This window comes from Puntigrus tetrazona, chromosome 25 (assembly GCF_018831695.1).
Source record: "Puntigrus tetrazona isolate hp1 chromosome 25, ASM1883169v1, whole genome shotgun sequence".
NCBI classification, from domain to species: Eukaryota; Metazoa; Chordata; class Actinopteri; order Cypriniformes; family Cyprinidae; genus Puntigrus; species Puntigrus tetrazona.
The window spans coordinates 2,634,442-2,661,648 of NC_056723.1; the positions used below are offsets into that span (position 1 = coordinate 2,634,442).

A 27,207-nucleotide genomic window follows, 5' to 3' on the forward strand; every position below is an offset into this window, starting at 1 on the left:
GATTGACTAAAATGTATCAATATACAACAGAGACTTTCAGAAAGCTCAAATAAAGCCATTAAAATGAGAAAACGAAGCAAACACAATAGTGAATCAACTGTTTTTAATATTTTAGTTTTAATGGGCTTTAAGCCAAAAAGATAAACATATGACAGACAACTGAGAAAAAAAACCCCAAAACTTTTTTTTGTCCTTTGGTGGTATAATCAGTATTTTTGTAATTTTCTACCACTGATAAACAGGGAATGATGTTTCACCCCCACGTAAAACAAGTTATTTATAAATGTTACAAATAAAAACGGTCATGTTTTTAATCAATTACGATTAAAGGATAACTAACAAATCATAAATGTAGTAAAATCGTATTATACAGACAAATTAAATCACGAGTACAAAGAACAGAAACGAAAGATGCTGTTGTACATAACGAAAGACGTGAGTTATAACAATAAAAACCAAACGGAATTCTCACAAGAACATTTAAGAGGCGTTTTATATATTACAGAGTATTTTAGATGTCACAGAAACATTAGAAAAACATATTTACAGTGCATAGTTTGGAAGTGCTTCCGCAAGAGGCTGGTTTATTCATGACAGAATATGCGATATTCCCAATGATTTTCAAAAAATAACCATATATTAGATTTCAGAAGATCATCCCGAATGTTTTCTACTCAGAATCAGTGTGGCGTTATAGAAATTGTAATTTTAGTGCACAACATTTCCAGTCAACACTTTCTTGGTTCTCTCCATGATTTGACCCCGCCTCACAAAGACTACATTATGGCTTTTCTCATTACTTAAAAAAATTCTAACAATATCTAGAACGTCAAAATGTTAAGAAACAAACAAACAGAGACAAAAAAAAGACTCGTTTTCTTCATGACGGACAAAATAAAAAAGGGAGAAGGGATTTTAAAGGCCGTGAAATTAGTAACGTTTTGGACATGGTCCGACGAATTCTCTAAATGAGACTGTTCTGATAAAACTGTACAAGAACATACTGCATGTATAGAACAAAATCATTGGTTACGGCTAATATAAAGTGTAGTATGCGTACATCGCCGTACTGAAGTTAGAACAATGCATTAAAAAAAATGAAAGGATATACAGTGCAAAGGAAGAAAAGGGAAAGAAATAAGTGACAAAGTTAGAAAAGTACCGTAGTATGAAGTGTTTTCTTTAAAATTGCGATAATGATCCAGTGTTTTTTTTTTTTTTTTTTTTTGCCACAGTGTGAAGCCTATCCAGTTTTTAAAGAAATCCAGTGACTAACTCGGACAAATCCAGTAGTTGCTTTTCTTGAGATGAGCTGATGTATTCATTCTTTCGTACCGTACTTCGCACACTGCTCTCTTTAGACCTGTATCAGCTGAGACCCTGCCTGTTTATTATTGCTGATATCCGCCACGTTTGACGGCGGTTACAAGTGGTTTAACGAAACAAAAGGTAAACAACCTGATTTACATGCCATTAAAAAAATGAGCAGTCAAAGCCATTTCCAGTGTATAAATTGTCAGTGGTCAAGAAAAATCGAATGAGCATACAGACAGTCTGTTATAAAGCGCTTTTGGAGATATTGATGGCATTAGGCATTAAAATGAGAGTCCAGACAGCTGATAAAAACATCGTAATACTCCACACCACCTTTTGAAGCCAAAGGCTGCACGTTTGCAAGAAACAAATACATCAAGACACTTCAACTTTAAAATCCGTAATTAATAAAGACGCTTCCTCCGATGAAGAAGTCCGTCCTCTGTTGTCCTCTCACGTCAAAACCTATTTGTTTAGAACTGCTTCGGCTTGTAAACGGTGTTTGGTCTGTGCGTATTTCTCTAGAGGAAAGCGATACGGGTTACGGAAGCAACAGGTTGAAGTTAAGAACTCTTTATGATGAACTGGAGTGGATCACTGTGATGTTTTTATCAGACGGCACCCATTCACTTCCATTGCCGAGCAGTTTCTTCATCAGATTTCTCTAAATCTGATGAAGAAACAAACTTGTCTACATCCACAATGGCCTGAGCGTGTTCGCGGTAACAAATCCAGTTTAATGACATTTAAAGGAAACGCTAATAACGTGCACTGATTTCCGTGGAATAATCTGCACCGAGGAATCGTGCTTTTAAGAAAGTAAATAATGTCCTTTTTGGACCTCATTGGTATCTGTTTACATGTTGGCAAATATATTTTAATAAGCAAACGCGTGCAAGAGTGTTTATAAGCAGTAATATATCATCAAGGTTAAGGCCGAGTGAACTCATATTTTTCTTTTTTCTTTCTTTTTTTTAGAAAAATGCAAATTTTCCTTTCGCTTTGAACGAATCCGCACGCACACAGTTAAGGCGTCTTCATCAGCTCAACCAGATAAAACAGTCTTTGAATCTGGGGCTGCTTAGCATGCGCTTTGAATGAGGAAACTGTACTCGGAGCACCGCGAGGACGCGCCGCCGTCTTCACCGCTACATCCCGTTTGACTCTGTGAACAAAAACACGGTTAACTCAAACTAAGTCTTAATCACGCGCAGTGACTCGGGCAGAGTTCAGTCCCACCGAAAGAGCAACAGATCACGTGTGACGTTCACTCACCGAATGTGACACTCGGAAACGGTAGGTGACCTCTTGAAAAGGAGTAACAGGAAGTGACCACAGGTGGCTGGTACCCTGTCAGAAAAGAGGTTTGCGTGCGTTATATTTATAGAAAGACGGTCTCGTTTACTGCAGGTGCAACGCCATATAAATCTCACCGCTGTGTAAGTGCTCCGCTCCAGCGAGAAAGAAGCTTCTGGGTGATTCGGACAGAGGCGGCCCCTGGTGGCCCCACACTGCCACACCCACACCTCCTCAGAGGAGCTTAAAGGACAACAAGAGATCTGGATGAGTCAGGGGTGTATCTGGGGTGATTCTAGGGTCACAGGGCATTCTGGATTAGCCTTTATCTGTGGATGTGTCTTCCATTGATGAAATACCGAAATATGAAACCTGAAAATCTCAAAAAAATAGCCTATACGTGCGACAGATGTTCAAGTTTACACATGCCTTGTTAAATATGAAACTGTTTTACTCAATATCCCTTCAAAGTAGACACTAAACACAGACATCACAACCAATGTCCATCACGTATGTGGATTAATATATAAAAGGACTGATCATTGATCGGATTGATAATATTCTTTTCGCTAACATTTCTATATAAAACTTGAATAAAATGTTAACAATATAAACAGCTAGCTAATTTAACCGATTACCTTAAGAGTCTATTGATACTGCCGTTATTTAATACCGCTATTAGTGTTTTCGAAAGACCTGGTGCTAGAAAAATGTCACAGTATATATTTCCTATATGGACTTGTTTCTGTAAATATTACACTGCAAAACCCATTCAGATATGAATCCTGCATGTTCCGTGTGAATGGATGAATGAGACGTGTGCTTTACATCAACCCCATCTCCAGAACTGCTCTGAAAGTAACTTCACGTGCATTTAACTTTTTCATTTGAGTAAAACCGGCGTCATATAATATACAGACAGAAATGTAAAGGTATTCACTGCAACCCGTCAAAATAAAAGAAAGAAATAATCACACAGTATTACATGTAGCCTATTGTACTCACCGTACATCATCTTAGATGTAGATGAATGCGTTTAAAGACATTTAGATTGACTTGCTCATCGATGGATCCTCTGCAGAGAATGGGTGTCATCAGAACGAGTGGATGTGAGAAAGTGTCATTATGTACGATTATTACGGTGTTTTGGCTAACAGTAACGGTGCATGGTTAAAAACCTCTTAATGATGTACATTTTTCTTACAAACATGCAGCTTTTCACATCATGTGATGTTTATATCATACTCTCATTCTGACGGCACCCATTCACTGCAGAGCGTCCATGGTGAGAAAATGATGTGATGCTACATTTCTCTTTCCTGATGAAGAGTGACCTGAAGGGTGAGTACGTTTTCAGCTTTCTATTTTTATTTTTAAAAACATCAAATCGTTGGGAAATTCCTTACTACTGGAGTAAAAGTGTTTATACTCACATCATGTGCAGGGTAATGTAAGACATAGATGAGTTTCTGTCTCCATTTAGAAACACAGTAAAGCTGCAAATAAATAAAACACATCGGCTCAGAAGCATGAAAATGTCATTGCTGATATATAACAGGCCGTTATGTGAGATCATTTCTCAATATATATCTGGCAATATTATATCTAAACACACACACACACACACACACCTGCAGGTCTCAGATGAGGAACAATCGAGAGTTCTGATCTCCTGATCTATCTCAAGGATGTGAAGTTTGCTCAGACACGCTGATAGATTTCCATCTGTTTATGAAACAATAACACATATATAAGAACTGATGGAAATTATTTTTAATAGTATAATTAATTTAAAAGCTTTATTTAAAATCAGCCTTTTCAAACATTGTAGAGTAAATTACATATATTGTCAAAACTGTTGAAAATGTTCTTTATAAATATAGATTATATAAATAACTCCTAACAAGGATGTATAATTAAAATGTATTTAACTTAAAAAAAGTAATACATTTTTATTACATTTTTGTTTCACTTGTAGTTGTTAGGTTTAGGTGTGAGGTTGGAAAAAATGTCAAATGCCTGTCAAAACCAGCGTCAATTCTTCTGAAAGCTGATTAAATGATCTTTCCATTGATGTATGATTTGTTAGGATATTTGTCCGAGATACAACTATTGAAAATCTGGAATCTGAGGACGCAAAAAAAACCCTCACCTTTAAAGTTGTCCAAATGAAGTTCTTACCAATGCATATTACTAATCAAAAACTAGGTTTTAATTTATTTACATAAATATCTTCATGGAACATGATCTTTACTTACTATCCTAGACATTTTTGGCATGCAAGAAAAATTATAATTAAATATAAATTTTGACCTATACAATGCTTTAGAGCAGTGGTTTTCAACCTGTGGGCCGCGGCCCCCCAGTGGGCCGCAACGGTATTGCAGGGGGGCCGCCAGTTATTATCAATAGAAATAATAATATTGCTAATGTACGTAAAAATGTGTAGTAATAATTAAATATCATAATTAATTAAATAACAAAAAATAATAATAAACTGTTACTATGCGTTCACTATTCCAGGTCGTTGATTGGTTTAAAAACAACCCGCCGATTTAGGCTATGTAACATATTTTTGCTGCATACATTTAAATTTTTTTTTCAATTTTTTTGCAGTGGGCCGCGGAAACATATGTGTTTGGTTGTGTGGGCTGTGAGTTAAAAAAGGTTGGGAACCACTGCTTTAGAGGTTCTAATAAATAGATTTTATTCAAGAAATATGCATGCTAATAACCCTGTGTGTTGATACTGCGCTGTCTCCGGGACGGTGGCTGTTGTCCACCAGGCAAGCGTTTGGTTGCTCCGCTCAGCTCTGGAGGCTGAGGAGGCCGTTTGCCTTTACTGAGGAACAGAGGAGCTGACGTGTGACTGAGGCGGTTCTTGTTCCGGCTGTCTTTGTCCAGCGGCCGAGACTTTGCCTTCTTGTTAATAGTGGCCTGGGTGGGAAAGCCAGTGCTGGAGTCTGAGAGAGAGAGAGAGATACAGTGAGAAAGAAATTATACTACAAATGAAAAGAAGGTTTGAATGAGTCCTTTTTCTATTTAATCCACCAAAACAAGCAGCACAGAAGAGTTCTGAGAAGATATCATTGATGTGTCAATTCATTAATTTGTCCATTCATCAAACTAGATTCAATAATTCAACCATTTTACTTCTATAATGTGGCACATTTGTGTATAATGTGAGACAGTGGTCTTTTTGACCAGACAAAAAACGTAGAGTAAGGCATGTAATGAGAAAGCAGATCAATTTTAATTTCTTGTATAAAGCGCCACTGGTAACACTCTACTTAAAGCCTTTATGTATAATGCATTAGAAAGAAAATATCTAATTTGTCTGGTGATTGCTGTCATACCTGGAGTGGATTGGTTGTTGCTTGGCAACAGACTGATAGTGGCTGATTGGTTGGTTGTGGCAGGTGTTGGAGGGCAGCAGGGCAGGTGATTGGACAATGACGGGGAGGTGGAGTCTGTAAACAGATAATCAGTTTCAAAATGTGTATTGGAAAACGCCACAGCTGTATTGTGAGGATGAGTGTGTTTTCTGGAACCTGGGGAGAGAGTGGATGTGGTCACTCTGGCAGGGGAGAAAGAAGCCTGACGAGCCGAACCCAGAGCAAAACGAGACCTGCTGAGACAGAGGGGGAGGTCACATGAGATCGCTATAAAAATTCAGCTGAGAATAAGTGGCTTAAATTTTTCTTAGATTTGCCAGGATACCAGTTTAATTCAAAAGTGCCCAAAAATGTTTCTACATCTATTTCAAATAAACACTTTTCTTTTGAACTTTCTGTCATTAAAGAATCCTGATTTTATATATATATATATATATATATATATATATATATATATATATATATATATATATATATATATATATATATATATATATATATCATGGTTTCCAAGTACTGTTGTTAGCATAGATAATAATAAAAGATTGAAGACTGGAGTAATGATGCTGAAATTTGTTTTATTGAAGATTCCAAATAAAATATTTTTTTTATTATATTGAAGCATTCAACTGCTGTTTTGAATTGTAATATTATTTTACAATATTACTTATTTCACTGTAGTTTGATCAGACAAAAGCAGCCTTGGCGAACAAACTGTCTTCCCAAAAACACTTGAGACAATTTTCAATGTCACATATGTTATTTTGGGTAACAGGGCTTTTGGTCGTGGTATGAAGACGAAGTGATAGAGAAACAGAGGAAAAGAAAGTGGACAGCATACCACAGACAGAAGGATGGACAGAATGTGACGGTTGCAGTGAGGAAGGGCGTCCAAGAGACGAAGAGAAGGCAGTGGGACGCAGAACTACAAACAACACTGAGAGAAATGAGCGGGAGGAGAAACAAGAAATTACAGAAATAAAGATAAAGACCCCTAAGCATGGCATGGTGATGTTGTGTACGTGTGTGTGTGTGTGTGTGTACATGTACATACCCCTCAACATCACTTATACTTCCATGGTGTTGAAGATTGAGCACATAGAGGATGGACATGGAGATGACGCTACAGAACAAGATGATAATGAGCATGATACAGACACTCAAAATACTCATTTTAGTATCTAGGGGTGAATGATTCTCTCTCTCACCTGAAGGCCATAATGATGACCAGTGCCAGGATGGTGCCCTGCATGAACCTGTGACTCAGGCAGCTCTGCTCCGGGACGGATCGCTGCAAAAAACAACAAAAATCTTCTCATCCCGTCTAGTTACATTCCATCCCAGTCCAAATTATTCTATTCTATTATATTCCAGCTCATTCTATCCTATCCTGTTTAATAAATCTATCCCATTCCATATGATTCAATTCCATCCCGTGTGATTTTATTCCATTCCATATGATCCGATCCCTTCCAATAATATTCCATTCCATGATTCTACCCCATCCAAAATGACTCCATTCTATATGATTCTATCACATACAATACGACTCTACTCCTTCCCGTAGGATTCTATCCCATAAAATATGATTGTACTAATTTCCATATGATTCGATCCCATTACATACATACAAGTCTATCCCATCCTATGATTCTATTACATTCATTATAAGTCTATCCCATCCAGTATGATTCTACTCCATTCCATGAGTTTATCCAATTTAATGTGATTCTGCTCCAATATGATTCTATTGTTTCTGTCTCATCCGGCATGATTCTACTCAATTCCATATGATCTATATCCCATTCTATATTATTTTATTCTGTTTGATATACTTTTTGTCCCACCCTACAGTATATTGTTCTGCTCCATTGCATAGGATTCCATCCCAATCCAATATGATTATACTCCATTTCAAATGATTCATTTATATCGGGTACGATTCTATTCCATGTAATTTTGTCCCATCACATTCCGTATGGTTCTGTCATGTTTTATGTCATGCGTATTCCATGAGATCCGCTCAAATCCATGCATCACATTTCATTTCATTACATTTACCCGTAATGAGGCTGTAACATCCCATCTCATTCCATTTCATTACTGATTTTAAAATATGCATTTTTGAAGACGAAGATTGTTTTAAATCTTACCTTGCTTCCTGGCTTAGCTGTTTTTTTCTTGAGCGGGCCACTTCCCGTTCTGCTAAAGTAGCTTCCTGATTGACTAGAAGGAATACCATGTTTTTTCAAACTTGTTCACTTTAAATTCAACTCAAACAGATGCATGTGTAAGTGCCCAGCTTCATAAACACGCACCTGACTGTGCCTCCGCTGACGGTGCTCTTCATGCTGTCTAGCCTGCGCAGTTTGGCGAGTTTACGGCTCCAGCGCTCAAGCTCGTCAATGCGAGTCTCCAGATTATCAGTGAGTTTGCAGAGTTCCTTCACCGCTCCCACGTTCTCCATAAAGATCCGCTCCTGAAGAAACAAACACGCACATAAGAGAGAAGCAGAGAGGCCGTGTGGGCATCTGTAAGAATGTGTTTTTGTGCTCATACTTTATTGACCACCAGTAGATTAGGGATGGTTTCTCCGTTAGCACACACAACGTCTCCTCCCTCCTTCACAGCCTCGGGCAGAATCTGCTGGACCTCTTGAGCGATCACCCCTGTTAAATGGACACACACAAGTTTCTGTTAAGCACTAGTTTTACAGTCCTACCTACTACATAGTGATTGACTGTAACAGTATCCTTTATGAATAAATCTCACAAAGAAGTGCACGGTCATATTCCACTTCATATTCCAATGGGGAAAATAAGAAATAATTTTAGCGCAGTGTTGTTATTGCTAAACCCAATAACTAAAATTCTAAAAGTTATTTTTAATAACTGTCAAAATGCTGGAATATACTAAAATACGTATATTAGACAAAAAATTTAAAATTGTATTTAAATGTAATGATTAAAAAATATATAATTGTCTTAGCACACTGACATAAATAAATTTAAATACTAAAATGACTAAAATAAAAATAAATTCAAGATAAATAGAAATATTAAAAAAATTTATAACCAACTAAACTTTAAATGAAAATTGAAAGTACAAAAATCTAAATCAAAATATTAATAAATATCCATAAATAGTACTAAAATAAGGCTGATTTTGCACGATATTACTTTTAGTAAAGTTTTTATTACCTTCCAGACAACATTAAGAGTTTATGATTGTCATAGCCTTACAAATAAGCTCCAGTTCCTTAATGCAAAATATGTATTCTTTTTTTTAATTTTGGTGAGAAATAGGACATCGATTTGATATTTATACTAGGAATGATCTGTGGAGACAGTACCGGTCTCAGGAGCTGCATCAATGCCCACTGTGGCTGCAAACTCAGGCTTATACTGATAATGCACCAGCCTCATTTGGGAAATCCGCCTCAGGTTATCAGTGGTGTCCACCTGAAGAAAGAGAGGTCATATATTTGTGGACTGTTTGCAAATACAAACAGTTAAATGGATTTATTAACATAGGAAAAAATGTAAATTGTTCAGGACTATAAAAAAAAGTTTGCTTGGTAATTGGCAAAAAGGTCAGATAAAAAATGTAAGACCTGTTGCGTGAGTAAGGAGATGTATGCACACACACATAAGTACCTCCTTCACATTCTCCTTGGCTCTGATATCAGAAGGATGCACGAGGGAACCCATGACCTTCACATTGCCGTGTACAACCAGAGCCTCATCTGGCCGGTCTGTATTGATGCCCACCCGGCCATGATGGTACACAGAGTCAGGCATCTGCCCTCTCTGCCACAGCACTTCACTGTCACTCTCAAACTGCCCTGGGTTAGAAGCCTGAAAGACAAAGATAGAAAGAAAGCAAAAGAACTAAGTAATAGCACTATAACTTAAGTAACCGTCTGGGAAGGGAAGGTGTTACTGCAAATTCAGTTACTTTGAAATAGATTTGCACATAAAACGTCAAATAAATAATATGCATATTTCTCAAAATACAAGTAAAAAGTAAAAATGACAAAATCTAATCCTATAAAAAAAAAGTAAAACGTAAATGCAAACAAGTTCAGCAGCATAATCATTAGACTGTAACAGTGATAGTGATCGGTCAGAGGTGGGATTATTGACACAGAAACAGGTTGTGATTGGAGGAGGTCGGTCAGACACGACCAGACTGACAGCGGTTACCCTGACGATGATCCTCTCGGAGACGTGAGCCGCCACCGTGAAGCTCTGACTGTGACACTGAGCCTGAAGAGCAACTACCAGCATGAAGTACCTACGCAAAATACAAATTTTAAGCAAAAATCGAAAAGGAATTTTCTTCATGTAATATCTGTGGACAGTATTGGCAGTGTTTGGAGAAATGTAACATTCCATCACTTGGTCACCAATGGGTTCTCTGCAGTGAATGGGTGCCGTCAGAATGAGAACATCACACCACAAGTAATCTACACCACTCCAGTCCATCAGGTAACATCGTAAGTAGCAAAAAGCTGTGTTTGTAAGAAACAAATGCATCATTAAGACGTTTTGCTTCTGGCCAAAATAAAGGTCTATAATCCACAATACCACTTCTTTTTATCCTCTTACATCAAAATACATTTTTTTTTTACTTGTATGTGTGGGGAAAAGCAATACTATGGATAGAGGACTCATATGTTAATCGCACAGCTTTTTGTAGATTATTGTGATGTTTTTATCAGCAATTTGAACTCTCGTTCTGACGGCACCCATTCACTACAGAGGATCCATTGCTGAGCATGTGATGCAATGCTACATTTCTCCAAATCTGATAAAAAACAAACTCATTTACTCATCTGCTCATCATCTACCAACTCATCTTGAATGGCTTAAAGGTGACTCAAATGTTGTCAAAAGACAATAGAAGTAGTAAATAAACCTGGTCAGTTTTACATAGACATGGTTATATTTTGTACCTCTGGTCAGGGTTTGGTTTGCCTTTCTTTCTCATGTTATTGGCTGTGGTCTCGCTGAAGTGTAGACGACCCACTGTTACTTTGGTCACCTGCTCTGGTGGCAGTGTCACTCTGTAAAGCATAAAGTTAACACTTATGTCACAGGTCAACTCAAATTCACCCCCTTAACACAAAAAATGTCAAACTTACAACACTGGTTTAAAGGGTCTTTTACTCCGATCAGACTGTGACTGTTCCACATTGATGGACTGATTCATCGCTTCCAACTGGAAAACAAACAGATAAAATCATGCTAGAACAGGCAAGAATTTACAGACAGTAGTAGTATGATGTGTTCTTGTGGCCCGGCTCACCTTGACCCCATTGAGTTTCAGGTAAAAGCATTCAATGGGCTGTAGCCCCTCGCTGGTCTTGACATACTTGGGATCTCCTGGCATCCCGATGTACACGGTCACCTGGAAGTGGTTCTTTTTTTGACACACAAATGCATCATCAGCCAAGGAGAAGTTAAAACCCTTATCTGCGTCCACCCTATATGTAGGCATTGGACTGGAGAGACAAGAGAGAAAAAGAAAGAAAACAGTGTGAGGAAGAGAGTATGTTAAATGTATTTGTTAATTATAAGAGGACTTCAGAGAAAAATATCTTATATATTTTTTTTTCTAAATGATATACATTACTATTTTTTTTACTAAGTTCTATATAAATCTATTTCTAGTTATTTTTTATATAACACGTAAAATATATGTTAATTTTAGAACTAATAATGATTAATTATTCAGTTTATTTTTTTTAAGAAATAATTATTTTAATAAGTTTTAAGAAAAAGTATTAATATTTAAGTTTTAGGTTTAACCAGTATTGATGTCATTGATTTTCTTCATACTGTACAAATGGCAAACATATAAAATCTTATATTACTGTAACTATATCTATTTTTTGTAATAAATAATATTGTTATAAATAAAAGTGTTTTTTTATCAATTTGATAAAAAAACATTTTCATAAACAATCTTCCTATACATCATAAATAATGCTCCTAATTATTTTAAAAACAATTATTTAATCATTTATTTAATCAATATCCCCATCGGTACTATTTTGTGGTACATTTCTGCCTGATCTTTCTCTCTCTGTTCATCCTCATTCCTCTCTCTTGTAAGCCAGATCTCTGCTCTTGCTCTCACTCCTACACACTGCTCACCTCATAGGAATTCTCTGGCCTCTGCCATCTATCTCACTCTCTTCTGTGTCTTTTAGTACAGCCTGATACGTCCTTATACCCCATTAAATCCCGAACACACACTCTCGCCCTCGAAGCATTTCTCATTACTGTCGTAAATCTAAATGCAGAGGTGTGTAAGATCAGAGCAGCACCCACAGTTCTTTTCCACTGGAGTCGTATAATGTAGTCCATTTGTTCTGCTGGTGTGGCTGCCACTTTATGCACTGGTAGTTCGGATCCAGGTATGAGTTTTCTGCATCCTGCATCAAACCTGTGAAAACACAAAAGTATCTAATAATGTAGTGCTGAAGATACAGTTGTGTTCAAGCACCTGCGTATGTGTGTGTGTGTACCTGGCTCTTGTTTGATGATGCCTGTTAGGATCTGAGAGTTGAGAGTGCTGTTGGGAGAGTCTGAATGCTTTCTCTTCTTTGCCGGATGTACAGGAATCCCACTGGAGAAAGACAGAGCATTCATTTGTTGATCCGTGTCTTAAAAATATTGAAATGAATTATTTATTATTAATACTATTTATGAAAACATTTACATTTATAAAAACATATAAATTAAAAATTGAAATAGCATTTTTTTCACATTTAAAAAAGTTAACAAACCACTAGGGTTGAGATAGAGGGCTGCAAGATGATTACAAAATATATTATTATTAATAAATGTAAATAATCTAATACATTTAGATAATATATTATATTATGTATAAATTATGTTTTATATATATATATATATATATATATATATATATATATATATATATATATAAATTATATTAAATAATAATATAATAAAAAGTACCACTAAAGGTAACAAATAAAATAAAATAAAAAATATATAAATAAATCAAATCAAATAAAAGCAACAAACTTGCAAAGGGGAAGCAAAAAGTACTTAATGATTTCGATAATATATATAAATAATACAATTCTAATCTAAACTAAAACTATCCATATATAATGTATTAAAAATTCACCTGACACAAATCTCTTAATAAAATGAGCTATAAAAATCTTCTGATTCTCTCTCTTACTCAGGTCCTTGTGGATGTTGCAGGAGCTGATGTAGCATCTGACTCTGTTGCATGTCTCCGCCCCCACCACTGCCTGGACCAATTGGATACTGCGAAATCATGGGCTCTGGCTTTAGGTACATGTCCCGGTGCATGCTGGAATAATGAGGGTGTGTGGAGAGTGGCGGAGGACTGGTCATGTGACACATGTTCTCGGGCGTCATTGTCCTGAGCATATGCGGATCTAAGGTGAAAAATGAATAAGCAACTATTAAGTTACATTTAATATTTGATTCAATTGTGATAACTCTACATTTATGCATCATATGGTTATTCTTCACCCTGTAAATCTATTTTTAAGTTCACATTTACTGACAACATATTTAAAATTCTCAGACTCTTTTTTTAAACATTAAATAAGTCGCAGTCTTGGGGTGGACTGAACATACCGTTGACTTGCTGGGGTGAATATGGCTCTGAACTGGAGTCAGGAGGGGACTCGGGTAGCGTTCTGCGACAACAATAACATTAAACACAATAAATACATGACTACAGGAGTGACTGTCAGGGTTTTGTAGTTGTTATGCAGTTAGAAGGGACTACTTTTAATCCACTGCTGTGTGATTTGTTGCAACGGTACAGCTCTCCTCAACAAGACTTCTGTTTTAATTAGAAACCAATCACGAACAGCATACCTGCTGCCTCCTTTTGGTCAACATTATAAAACAGCATTAGTGATTGCAAAACTCCTCATAGGTTATCAGGCCCGACCCGTTGTGTCTTAGTGTTATTCCCAGTTCACTCCTCCTCTCTCTTACTCAGCCTTTATCTGAGATGCGGAGGGTCATATGGAATGAAGAGGCGGGGCATATCGAAGGGGTGTGGCTTACTACTTGACGTCTATATCAACACAAGTTCAAAGCCATTCATATCTATTTCATAATACATTACTATTTAATATTATATTTGTGGCTAAATCATATTAATTTGTCGATTTTCGTACAATCTACCCAGATTTGACGTCTTGTGTTTCTGAAACTGCAGTGAAACTTCAGTTACTTTCTTCACAGCAATCTGCGAAGATGAATTGTTGGCTTTATGTATCTTTTTGTACGAACCATCTATGCCTCAGTGATGGTTCATGCTTACGCTTTTTTAAAAAATCATCAAAATCTAACTGTACTAATTCATAAGAAATCTCAATATTTCAATGTTTTTTCATGATTCATTTGAAACTATTCCACTCAAATATATATATATAGTATAGAAAAAAACCCATCTGTTGACATATTTTCCTGCGGTTTCTCTTACCCCGGTGCGTACTGTCCGCGGTGGTCTTGTTTGATGTGTGGCTGTTGGTGCTGGGGTGTTTGGCTCTGCTGTTGCCCCAGGCAGGGGTAGTTGTGTCTGAGGTGACCCAGCGGTGGTGGAGGCGGGTAGGGGTTCTGGCAGGGCTGGGGCAGAGATGGGACGGTGCCCTGGCGCAGGGGGATGGGGGGGCTCACGCCACACCCTACCCCCCCTGAAGAGGATGCCCCGGCCTGGGGCGAGGGATACTGGGGTCCCGGGGTGCTGTGGACCTCTGTGAAACAACTAGAGGAGAAAAAACAAATCACCATCTTATAGCCAATTTGATTTATTCTCATCAAAATGAACACAAATCAGCAGAAGAAATTTGTGGTACAAGCTGTTTCCAGGTCCTTACATGTCAGTGCTGTCGTCTTCTTTGCTAATGTATTCCTCCAGGATACTTGTGTCAATGTTTGTTGGCTCCAAAGAGCTGTTAATATCATGACCTGCGAGGGAAGTAGAAGAAGAAAGACAGAGAAAGGTAGAAGAAGAGAGTAAAAGAGGAGGATGGGTATAATGTTCCTACGCACCGTTTCTACAGTGATAAAATAACAGTTTCACAACATGTCTCATTCAGAGAGTTTGTGCTTGCAACACTTCTGATCATTTGTTTTCTTGTTTAATACCCAGATTGATGACATGTGGTCAAACTAAGGATCACAGATGAGGTTCATGGAAACATAAAGGCCTTGGAGGTTATATACACAATATAAAATCCCCAAAACGAAGGTCACTTGTGAAGAACATTTCTTTTATTGCTCCCTCCTCCCATCCATACCTCTCTATGCATCTGCCCTTTCTCCACCTCTTTACCAAATCTCTCCAAATCTCCACCACATGACCCTTCGCTGTAATCACTCCATTGCAACACCTGCAATAAGTCACTTTTACCCAGGACGACTGAAGCCAAATAAAGCACCTTTTCCTGCATAATCTCTTGGATAATCTTTCTCTTTATGCATTGTACAATAAATGTAAAATAAAAAGAGTATGTGCATGCTTTTTATCTAAAAAAATACAACAAATGCATAATTTTTAGAACATGACTTGTTGCCTATCAAGTTATACAACACATTCAACACCAAATACAAACACAGACACCTTGTACAATTTATAGCTATTATTGCAAATTATGAACCCATATGAAAGTTATTTAACCTTAAAAAGAAAAAAATAATGTATTCTTTTATTGAATAACATGGATACTATTCATTAAACACTATTAATAATGTTACATTAATAACATTAACATTAATTACTGTAAAAAAAACAAACAAACAAAAAAACCCAAATCAAATTACAATATAAATAAAAACGTTGTATTATTTCCCTAAAAAGATATAACTCCTGCAGAAAAAATTACGCATGTATTTTAAGTAATTATGTGTTACGCTGCAGATTTATTGAAGACTTAAGGTATGATTAAAGAGTAACTCTTTATTCAAGATTAAAAATACAAAAAATTTAAACTGAAAAATCATACATCATATATATATATATATATATATATATATATATATATATATGAAGAGTTTATTTGCAAAAACAAATAACTAAATTGTTTTGCATGTTTTTAACGGTCTTTTACTGTGTTAGTCAATGTTTTTTAGTTATTAGTTTTAACCTAACTGCAATTCAGTTGAGATTATTTGGACTGCACAATGACAAAACATGATTTCTGAGAACACACACACACACACACACACACAAACTCACACACATAATCTTTCCCTTATACAACCATATTACAACCTGATGCTGAAATGATAGTAGTTTTGTTCATGTTTCGCAAGCTGCTTTGTATAAAAAGTCCTGCTAAATGCATAAATGTAATCGAACAATGTAAGCAGCCACTGAAGTCCAAGGTTCAACGGTTACAGCTATATGACTTACACAAAGAAAGCAAGGCAAGGGAGCAAAGGATGGCGAAAATGAGGGGAATCAGTCCAAGGTCAGGTGGAGGTGTAGTGGAATATGCAGAGACCCCCACTAAACCCCTCTCCCTTTCTCTTTGATAGATTAGACCACTAACGAAAGCGGAATGTGAAGAATTCCAGTGTTAGTGTTGGGAAAACTCTCTTGTCCATCAGCCTCCCACAGCCGGAGAGGGTTCACATCCCGCCCCAGTGGATATCCCGACCTAGATGACACCATTTACAGAAAGCCAACGCAATCCTGACTCACAAAATATCCCTAAACAACTTGTCACTGTGACCAATGAACAGGTTTGATCCACCTGTGAAACGTCACGGATCGATTCTGTGGATGTGAGTTCATTCAGACTGATCTATCTATAAGCCTGCCAGTGTATGTTTACACCAGGTATAAACCAAGAGTCAAAGCATTTGCCATAAGCCATTTGAGTGATCGCAACTGTGCTTACCTTAGTAAGTATAAAAATCCAACAATGTATTTTTCTATCAAAAAAACCCGCGCTGACGTAATTTTTGGAGGTGCAGCGGTCGGGGTCTCGGATAGTTTTATGAGTGTGCCAGCAGGGCAGAGAGAAATGGAGAAGGATGATTTTACTAAATAAGATCCAGATGTTCCCATTCTCCTGCGTTAAATCTGCCAGGCCAGTGCTGATAACAGCTTCAAGATTGACTGACGGGAACGAGAGTGGGGGAGCAGAGGACGAGAGAGGGAGCGATGCTGTTGGACCAAAAGATAGAGAAGGAGGTGATTTTAACAAACAGAGGAGAAACACATTCTTCGTGCTGTTTTAGAAAATGTTTTTTAATAATCATGTATAGACCACTTGTGTGTGTGTTTGTGCTCTGTGAAGAGAACGGCATTGAATACTGGGAAAGAATTCACATTGAGTTAAGCTCACAACACTTTTGTCTTGTTCTGCTGAGTTTTTACGTGTTTACGTGATTATATTTATTCAATGTAGAGAGATTAATTTAATCTTTTAAAGTGCCGCTGGTTATGGTTAATAAAAGGTTCTTGAATTGATTTTGGGAGTCTCCAACAACAGGTACACATGCAAGCAAAGAGCTTGAGGCACTTTCATCGTCTTTTATGTATTTCTTTTTTTACTTTACTTGCTCAGTGACTCCAAAATGATCCTCTCAACAATGAATTCTTCCAAACCCCTCCTCTGCGTGACGCTAACTGATCCAATTGGTCTTTCTACTGAGCGACAGTAACTTTATACACAGTTCACTTTCAGATGTAAAACTTTGCAGGATGTTTTTTTATTCACTTAGAGCTGTGTTAGTTTATCAAGTTGTTAGTTTAATGTGATGCTAATAGCTCAAGCTGATTTTTATTATATATATATATATATATATATATATATATATATATATATATATATATATATATATATATATATATATATATTATTACTTTTATTCTGCAATAATGCAAATTTCTGAAGTATTTAAATTCAACAATTTTTTTAATTGTAGTATTTTTAGGTAAATGCAGCCTTGGTGAGCAGAAGAGACTTTAAACGTTAACAAGTCTGACTCCAAACCCGTTTGTTACAGTAACTGTATCACTATATCAGTTGTACAGTTTAACACACTGTAAGTGAACTTGTTTCCTGTTTGTCATTTCAAGAAGGTTTCATATGAATAACCGATGATTCTGAACTAAAGCATTTGGCATCCTCGAGGGGCCAAACTAAAACAGCTCCCTCGAGAGCTCATTAATCACAGACAACAATATACCACACATCCCTTCCTCCGTCTCCATGTATATCTCGCTCCCTCTATCTCTCTTTACCTCCCTCTGCACTCTACACATACATGCTCTCGTTCTCTACATCTCTGCATGTGAAACATTGTATGAGTTCCTATGCAAGTTAATGATTAATCTCTAATTCACACCAGAGTGAAGTATAATAGAGCGAAGTCCATTATATTATCAAACGGTAAACACTACCCAAAATGCCCAGGGTTTGAAAGCATCACCGTGATCAATGCAGCGTTCATTTGAGTATCCACATAGTTACAGAGGAAAATATTTGCACCAATTATTGACCTGATAAGACAACTCAGAAAAAACCTTGATAGATATTGTCATCAGGCTTAAGAGAATCAAAAAAATTAAAACAAGTTTCTATATTTTAATGAGCGTTTCAGCCAGTGTTATTCTAATGTTGACATATTATTACAGTTTTCACATACATTTTGAATTTCGTTTATATATAAGCTTTTTTCATTCTTAGCCGTTTTGCAGGTTTCACTCTAATTGTACAGTTTTTAGAAATTTATGTTTGGAAATAAATATATTTAAGTTTTTTAGTCATTTGTATTTCAGTTTTAGCTATATTAGTTCATCATGCAAAAACACAAATATTTAAATGAAATTAAAATATTGAACATATTAAAATATTTAATTTCAGTTAATCGTTCAAATAACTAATTAATAGATTTATTTTAAGTAAACTAAAATAACACTGGATTCATATGTGAAATCAATTTATAGTCCAAAAGCCAACATTATGCTTGCTATCAAGTCTCTAAGGCGTTCTCAGTGTTTTTAGCATCGCTATGCTGTTGCTAGGGTGGTTGTTTACTACTTTAAAAGATCCCACCCCCAAGTCTCTATCATATTAAATGGCGTGAGTTCCTTCTTTAATGGGTTTTTTTTATTGCATTCGCGAGTCAAAATCCCTTAATTTGAAAATTGTACATCTTTAATCATTTGCTTGAACGGCCTGTAGTACAAACATTGCTTGATAGGCTACATGCTAAAGCTTAATAATTAAGTTTAAAAATAATCTTGACCATATAAACACACAACGCACTTATGATGTGTTCGAATCATGTGTTCAAACTGGAATACGCACATCTATACACTTCCACGCATGCACGAATGAGTTCTGGGAGTGCGAAAGTTAAATAGCAACAATCAATAAGAAAAGGCACTGGAACAATTCTCTACAAGGAAAACGGTGTGAAAAGAGAGACAGTACCTGCTCGGAGCCACAGCATTTTGTTTCAGGATGGACACAACCTATAAACTGAAGATGCGTGTGTATGACCCAGAACGTCTCTCATATCCCTCCAAAAAACATACACCTTTCTGTGTCGGTCCTCAGTTGGCGGGTCCAGGGTTACGTGAATGTGTATGTGTGTGTGTGTGTGTGTGTTGTAATGCAGGATTAGGTCTCAGTCATGAGACAGAGCTGTACCAGGCCACCACACACAGTTCTAGTCGGCCACCAGCACTGAACGCCCCGGCCGACCTGAGCAGCTTACCTACCCTCCACGAATACAAGAGAGGGAACAACACGGTGCTAAAGAGCACTGAGTGCCTTCGTACTGTCAGCAGAAAAAGGAAACATGTAAAAGTCGGGTAACAATAAGGAATTCAAGGAATGACACATTTTTGAGGGGTGTAATGTAGTCCTACACGCTTCAGCACTGAAGCCCAATTATGACCCCAGCGCCCCAGATTAATCCCCACTAACATGCCAAGTCACTAGCCAGATTATCTGATGTGGTCTGATCGGCCACATGAGTTTACATGTCCTATATTCAAAAAGAAGGTGCTGTTATAATGAAACTGCGTGTAAAAACAAAAAAATAAGACCAGTGTACTCTGATTCAGAAGTAAATGACTGACATATACTAATTATTAAAAAAGAGATTTTAGTGTGATTAATCATTTTATTCAATAAGGCCTTTAGATTACAACTGACTCACTTAAATGACAGTTTATCATTACTTTCAGTAATGAACTATGTAAATCAGTATCAGTAATGACTAACTGTTACTTTTAATTAAAGATATTTACATATTTATTTTAATATGATAACTTACATATTTTAGAATGACATATTATGTTGCGTACACTTAAACTATTACATTTATTTATTTATTCATTCGTTCAAATAAAGCTGAAATCACACCCTGGACAGCAAAACCATTCATAAAGCTAAATATATAAGATTTCCATTGATGTACTGTATGTTTGTTACTGTTAGGACAATATTTAACTGGGAACTATTTGTACATCTGAAATTTGAGGGTGCAAGAAATATTAAAATACTTAGAAAATTGACTTAAAGTTGTCCATGATTTAGTTCTTAGTAATGCATATTACTAACCAAAAATGAAGTTTCGATATACACACACACACACACACACACATATATATATATATATATATATATATATATATATATATATATATATATATATATATATATATATACAATATATACTCTTTATTGTTGACTATTGCTACAAATGTGCAACTTTGATTTTATGCTCCAGGGTCATAAATAAAATATAAATATATTTAAAAATATTTAAACTGAAAAAACTTGAAAAAATATTAGGCATGTTACCTTGGCGACAAATTGACTGAAGTTAATTAAACTAAACTTAACTATTACTAAACTAAACCTTGCAGAACGCTAAACAGAAACATAAAAAAAATACATAAATAATTTTATAAAACGACTAAAGTATAAAAAATATAACAATTAAAAATATAAATGAACAGTGCATATCAATAATACTAAAATAACACAGCACACAAATCATTTGAGCTCCAATAAAAGGAAGGATGTGGTAAACAGATCACAGTCACCTGAAATGAGGAAAGTGTGTAATTTTTGGTTTGTTGTAATGGAACTGGCATGTGAATGTTCCAGGCCTGGCTGCTCAAACACAATGCATTCCAGTGACAGTAATACACTGTTACATGAGAGAGACCACGCGCAACGGCCAAACCATTCCCTCCATCAAACATCAGCCCCAGGAACCATTCGTACCTGCACAAGAATGATCCATTGCTTACTGACATCAGGCTACATTTGACTAAACCGTATTCAGGCTCCACGCAACAACTGGACACGATTTCTATGATGAGCCCATTTACTGGAAATATCAAAACGTACACCTTATTTTAATGCGCCCTTGTTACAGTTTAATCATACATATAAATACCAATTAACTATGTGCTTAATATATAGTTAGGGTTTGGCTTAGGGCTACGTGCATGTACTGAAGCACAATTCGTTGTTATTATAACAGTAAGCACATGTAACGTGTAACGAGGACACCTTAAAATGAAATGTTACCAAAACTGAAATTCCCAAATAATGTCAGCAAGAAAAAACCCCTGTGAAGTAAAACGAGAGCTGGCAGGCGTGTGGTTGGGAGGTTTAGGGATGAGTTTCGGTGTTGTGGAGCTCACAGATGGGTTGCGGTCCAAAACATCAACCCCTACGCTGACGTTTTGACCAATCAGCTCCTTAAAACACAGCGGCTGTGTGCTTAATGTGTGCAAAAAAAACGTGTTACTGCTTGCGCATGTGGCATGCGTGCGTGTGTGTGTGTGTGTGTGTGACCTGTGCCCTGCCCTTATCTTACCCCACCCCACAACATGTATGAATGTATCTGTGTGCGAGTCTAAGTCTGTTATCTCTCTTCCTCGCCCTGTCTGCACACTGTCACACTAATGGAGTCGGAATGAGGCAGCGATAGCAAAAAAGAGACACGAGAGAGAAAGAAACATTACTCGCACCTCATTCTGATTTTTAACAGTGTTGTAGGTATGCCAGGAATGATGCGGTGCATTGGAGAGAGGGGCATGCGGACCCTCGGTAAGCAGCTTACCGCTGTACTCAATCGGGCTAAAACACTTTCTTAGCGCTCTTATGTCACAGGGGGTTTCTGTGTTAGTTATCTTTAGGCAAATGTCTGAAAACTATCCGTTCCACGCCTCTCAGAACCAAAAGAACAGGAGCCAGTGACCGTTTCCCAGAATTCCTTTCGACACCCTCAATCACAGAGCCTTCCTTGCGAATAAAGAAAACACAGAAGCTGTTTATCAGGGCTGTTTGTTTACTCGGAGAACGTGGGTCAATTCCTCACGAATGTATTCACAGGCTGAGACAAGTGATGTGTCACTTATTATTACTAATCATTCATTATACTGTAGTTTTTTAAAATAATAATCTAAAGTGGTTTTTATAACTTTTTATACATTTTTGATAAAGTTTTAGTAAGTTTGTTGTAAGTGTTTTTTTTTGCCATTTTTTAATGATTTTCTTAAGTTCTTCATAATCCATATTTATTCATATTTATATTTATTATTCAAATTTCAATCATTCAATTATTTCCGTTTTAGTTTTAGTTATTTTAGCACTTAGTACTTTGGTAGTTAGTTAAGATAAAATGTTAACCCTCCCCCCAATGTTTTTTTCATTCAGTTAACGTTTATTTCATTTAAAGTAACAATTCTTTAATAATTTTACACTTAATTTCAGTTATTGATGATATTCTACCAGTAACAATACGAACACTATATTATTTATTTGAACAGTATATCATTTCCCATTTAAATGTTTCATTGGTATTTCATTCTCCTACACTATTTTTAATGAACTACGTAAAACTAGACAGCTCATGAAAACTGTAATTATACTTACAAAAAATCTCTGTTATACTTTACAGTAAGGTTCATTAGTTATTATTAATTTCAGCATTACTAATGCAGTATTAAAATCACAAGTTGTGTTTGTTTACATTAGTTAATGCGCTGTGATTTAATATAAACAAACGATGAACAACTGTGTTTTTATGATGAACAAATACTGTAATAAACATGCCGATAATTGTTCGTTGATGTTAGTTAATCTAAATTGTTAAATCAGGAGACAAATAAGATTAAACGAAGAGCAATTGGAGAGTACTGCTGAAGTGAACAACAAAAGAGTCTACTGTAATCTGCGTTACAAAGAGATCTAAACACGGTCTCTGTCAAAACTCAAACGTCTCTCATCAAATCCTTACATCGTCTATTTCTGTTTCTACTTAGAACAGAAGAAACACCCAAGACAAAGGTGATATCTGACTGAAACAAGCTTTGATAGAGCAATCTCAGAGCAATAACATTTTCCTGTAGGACAGCTGAGGGTCAAATGAGTCCTACAGACAAACAGCTCAATCTGCCTCTCCTTTTGTGCTTTGTGTTGCTGCACTCCACAATGGATGTTCATTTAAGATACCCTCCCCGCACAACACACACGCAAACAAACAAACAGAGCACAAACACAGAGCATTCATCGGAAATCGCGGACGTGGGGCACAATTAAAAACCGCAACCAGCCGTCAACTGAATCGCGCAAATACCTACATAAAGTCGAAAAGCGGAATCTGAGTGAATCCCAATCAGGATTTGCTAAGCGTTTTCAAAAGCGCAAAATAACTGCACGCACACCGCAATTATCGCATAATTCACATCCTTTGCTAACTGACGCTGTCGTATGAGGAGATTTCTAGCGCGTCAGATCAGAGACAGCAGAGATGCGCCGCCTGCTTCACTCCTCAACTGAAGAATGTAAACACGCGAAATTCTCGTTAAAACGCATCGCTCGACGGCCGTGAACTCCAGAGCCCAATGAAGTCAACGGTGTTTACAGTGAAACGCTGTCATATATATACAAACGCTTACACCTGCTCGGAGAAAACACACTCACGCCTGAAGAAGTGCCACAAATTACGGCTGGAAAATCCCTCCAAAATAAATAGTTCGACTTAGAACCTGACATTAACTACCGCTTTTCTCCGAGAATGACAGGGAAACGAATTACACCTCTTCGAGAGGACGGTGAAGGTAAGGCAAAAAAAGAGGAGCGAGACGATTGTTCGGAAGAAAAGATAGATGGCGATGAGAAAAGAGTGAAGAAAGAGAAGTCCAAGGAAATAAATCAACTCTTTTGAGGGATGAAACTAAGTAATGCTCGAAAGGGTCCATAATTCACGCATATCTTGGTCAGGTTTAACCCCCAAAATCAAAAGGAAAAAGGACATGCGAAGTTACAAATTAAGACCATTATGGTTTTTATATTGTTTTCAAGACGATTAAGGACTTTTTCTCTCTAAATTGTCATTACCAGAATGCATTTTTATTTGTAATTATCACAATTATCTCAAGAGTGAATCTCATTACTTTTTTTTTTTTGTTAAATTGTCATTACATATTTTCTGTAACTTTCCTTATTCTCAACAGTGATACTTATTAAAGCAATCTTAAAAAAATATTATTACCGCAATGCATATTTTTTGTTGTCATTATTTTATAAAGCGGTAATTCTGATTGCTTTAATTTTTTAAAATGTCATTACCGCAATGTATAATTTTTTGTTGTCATTTTTTTATAAAGCGGTAATTCTGATTGCTTAAATTTTTTTAAATGTCATTACCACAATGTATATATTTTTGTTGTCATTATTTTATAAAGCGGTAATTCTGATTGCTTTAATTTTTTAAGTGTCATTACCGCAATGTATATTTTTAGTTTTTCGTCTCCGCAATGCATCTAGATGTATTTGTAATCCCAATTAATCTCAACCGTGATTCTGAAGTAATTCTCATTGCTTAAATTTTTTAAAAAAGGGTCAAATTGTCATTACCCCAATGCATCAATATTTTTTGCCATTTGTCATTATTCACATAGCGATTGTACTGTAATTAAAAAAAGACAAAAAACGTGTATTTTAAAATTAGAAAATGGTGCATTTTTATGTAATTTTTTTATTATCATAATGAAAATAGTTAATAACATGCGTTAAATTATCATTAAACAATAGAAAATCTTCAAAATAAATTTAAATCTTAATCTTTCGTTCTTTCTTTCTCTGATTTTCACCAACATAGACAAATCGGAAGATGATTTATCCCGTAGCGTTCAATATATTTTCTCTTTCTTGCACAACACTCCCAGCTATCTATTCATGAATCCATCTCTCTTTAAGTTTGATTCTGCTATTTTCAATGTCTGTCTCAACCATTACAAACACACCATTTATCACATTCCTCTGTCCTTCCCAGTGTTTCTCCTCAAACCCCTCCTTCTCCGTTCCTCTGGATTCCATCCTTTGCTCCCTGTATCCGTACATCATCTCTTTCTCCGCGATCCTCTCCACCTTTCTGCCCTTCCCCAACATTCCTTCGCTTGCCTTCTGCCCGTCTGACCTCACTGGTGGCTTTTTGCGTCCTCCCCCCCAAACAAATCCAGCACGACACATTTAATCCTGCTAAATCACACACAAATAATGTTTGAAACACGAGTGCTTAAAAAAACTTCACCAGTGGACACGTGATGGTAAAAAAACATACTGGCAAACAACCTGGCAAGCAAACTGGAATACAGAGCTTTAGCTGTAGAAAATCAATTGTAGAACATTCAAAAACAGCCGTCATCACTAACTAAAAGTTTTTTTCTGTATCATTATAGGTAGACGTGGGTATTTTTACTCAATGCATAAGCAATTTTGATTTAATCAAAAGCGAAAAGCAGCAAAATGTACTAGCATGATTTTGGACGTATACCAAAACAAATACCAAGCTCTTCATGATAATACCATGTTTTTAATGGTTAAACATAAGCCATATCTATACTTGAAGTGACCCTAGCTTACTTTTAGGGTGTAACCTGATGTAGTCGAGTAGATTTAGACATGTGTGACCCTCGATCACAAAACCATAAGCGGCGCTGTTTTGTAAAAATAGGGTCAAAACAATCAATTTTTCCTTTATGCCAAAAATCATCAGAATATTAAGCAACGATCACGTTCAATGAAGATGCATGTAAATATATCAAAACTTCCTTTTTGATTAGTAATATGCATTGCTAAGGACTTCATTTAGGCGATTTCAGGTGCTAAATCAGAAGATTCCAGATGTTTGTCCTATACTGCATCAATGGAAAGCTTGTTTAGATTAACGTTACCTAAAACGATCACTAGTAACGTTACCATGGTATTACCATCTGATGCGTCACTGCAACGTTAACTTTTTTAAGCCGAACTGTCACAACAACAGGTGATCAATAAACTGTCTTACCTTCGAAGAATCTCTGTAAGGCCTCCGTTTCATCAATCACGGTTTCCATTCTAGCGGCTCCCGCTTATAAACTCCATGAACATGAACGGACGGAGCGGCGGGAGTCGCGTGCGCTTCAAACTCTCATCATCCCAACTTGACGCACAGTTTTCTTTATATATATACGTTTATAGCCTGCTAACGAGCCCCGGAACGAGCTCAATATCGAAATCTCCTCTGGGTTATGAATTAATATAACGTAAACCGTTTCGGTTTCTCGCGCAAAACACAGATCCCTTTTCTGAGGAGATTTTACCTTTGGATGTCAGGTGGAGGCATATTCCAGTTTTCCCGGATGTTTTCGTTTAATCGTAATCGCGATTCATAATCGTTTCGTGAGAAATAGTCATTTGAGGTGAGAGGATATTTTTTTTTATACGGTAAAAAATTACCCTGCGAGCGGGTTTTGCGCTCGAGCCTCTTTCGGTAAAACGCGCTCAACGTCCTTCTCGGCGCGCTCTCGCTCCTCTCGCGCAGTGCGCGCGCGCTCGACGAGTGTGCGCGAGAGCGAAGACAAACGCACCCCCCCTCCCTCCAAAAAAAAAAAAAGAGAACTAGATTAATAGGACTTTCTATCCGGTTTAGACGCGGTGGTTTATTACATAGGAAAGTCCAACTTGCATGAAACACGTCTTCCCAGATGTATTTCTACTTAAAACACAACTACAAAACTGCAAAAAACAGAGAAAAACAAAGACATTTAAATAAACCAGTACTGGGTGAAGTGTCTCAGGCTGCTAAATTGATTCATTGCTAAACGTAAGCTTCTTTTCCTTTGAAAGCGTAAGATAT

The 27,207-nt window shown here is 36.6% G+C and overlaps 1 protein-coding gene across 8 annotated transcripts; it reads right to left on the minus strand.

Annotated features, from left to right (window-relative positions):
- Positions 1-88: 88 nt before the first annotated feature.
- Positions 89-26,900, minus strand: myrf (myelin regulatory factor). Of its 8 annotated transcripts, none has more exons than XM_043227792.1 (27): positions 26,377-26,900; positions 14,913-15,003; positions 14,519-14,800; positions 13,657-13,718; positions 13,229-13,451; positions 12,540-12,640; positions 12,343-12,457; positions 11,315-11,510; positions 11,151-11,227; positions 10,962-11,072; positions 10,201-10,300; positions 9,661-9,861; positions 9,357-9,465; positions 8,564-8,673; positions 8,323-8,483; positions 8,158-8,230; positions 7,213-7,295; positions 7,059-7,127; positions 6,846-6,941; positions 6,161-6,240; positions 5,966-6,079; positions 5,345-5,572; positions 4,242-4,335; positions 4,044-4,106; positions 2,748-2,853; positions 2,590-2,664; positions 89-2,479 (listed from the first exon to the last, which is right to left on the minus strand). In XM_043227792.1, exons 1-27 carry the CDS (start codon positions 26,423-26,425, stop codon positions 2,396-2,398), a joined length of 3,153 nt encoding a protein of 1,050 aa, XP_043083727.1. In that variant the 5' UTR covers positions 26,426-26,900; the 3' UTR covers positions 89-2,395. The 8 variants fall into 8 exon arrangements, with proteins under 8 accessions (XP_043083727.1, XP_043083724.1, XP_043083726.1 ...); XM_043227789.1 differs by lacking the exon at positions 26,377-26,900 and adding an exon at positions 25,334-25,493 and having other exon boundaries at positions 10,210-10,300; XM_043227791.1 differs by lacking the exon at positions 26,377-26,900 and adding an exon at positions 25,334-25,493 and having other exon boundaries at positions 6,161-6,237; positions 6,846-6,929.
- Positions 26,901-27,207: the final 307 nt, after the last annotated feature.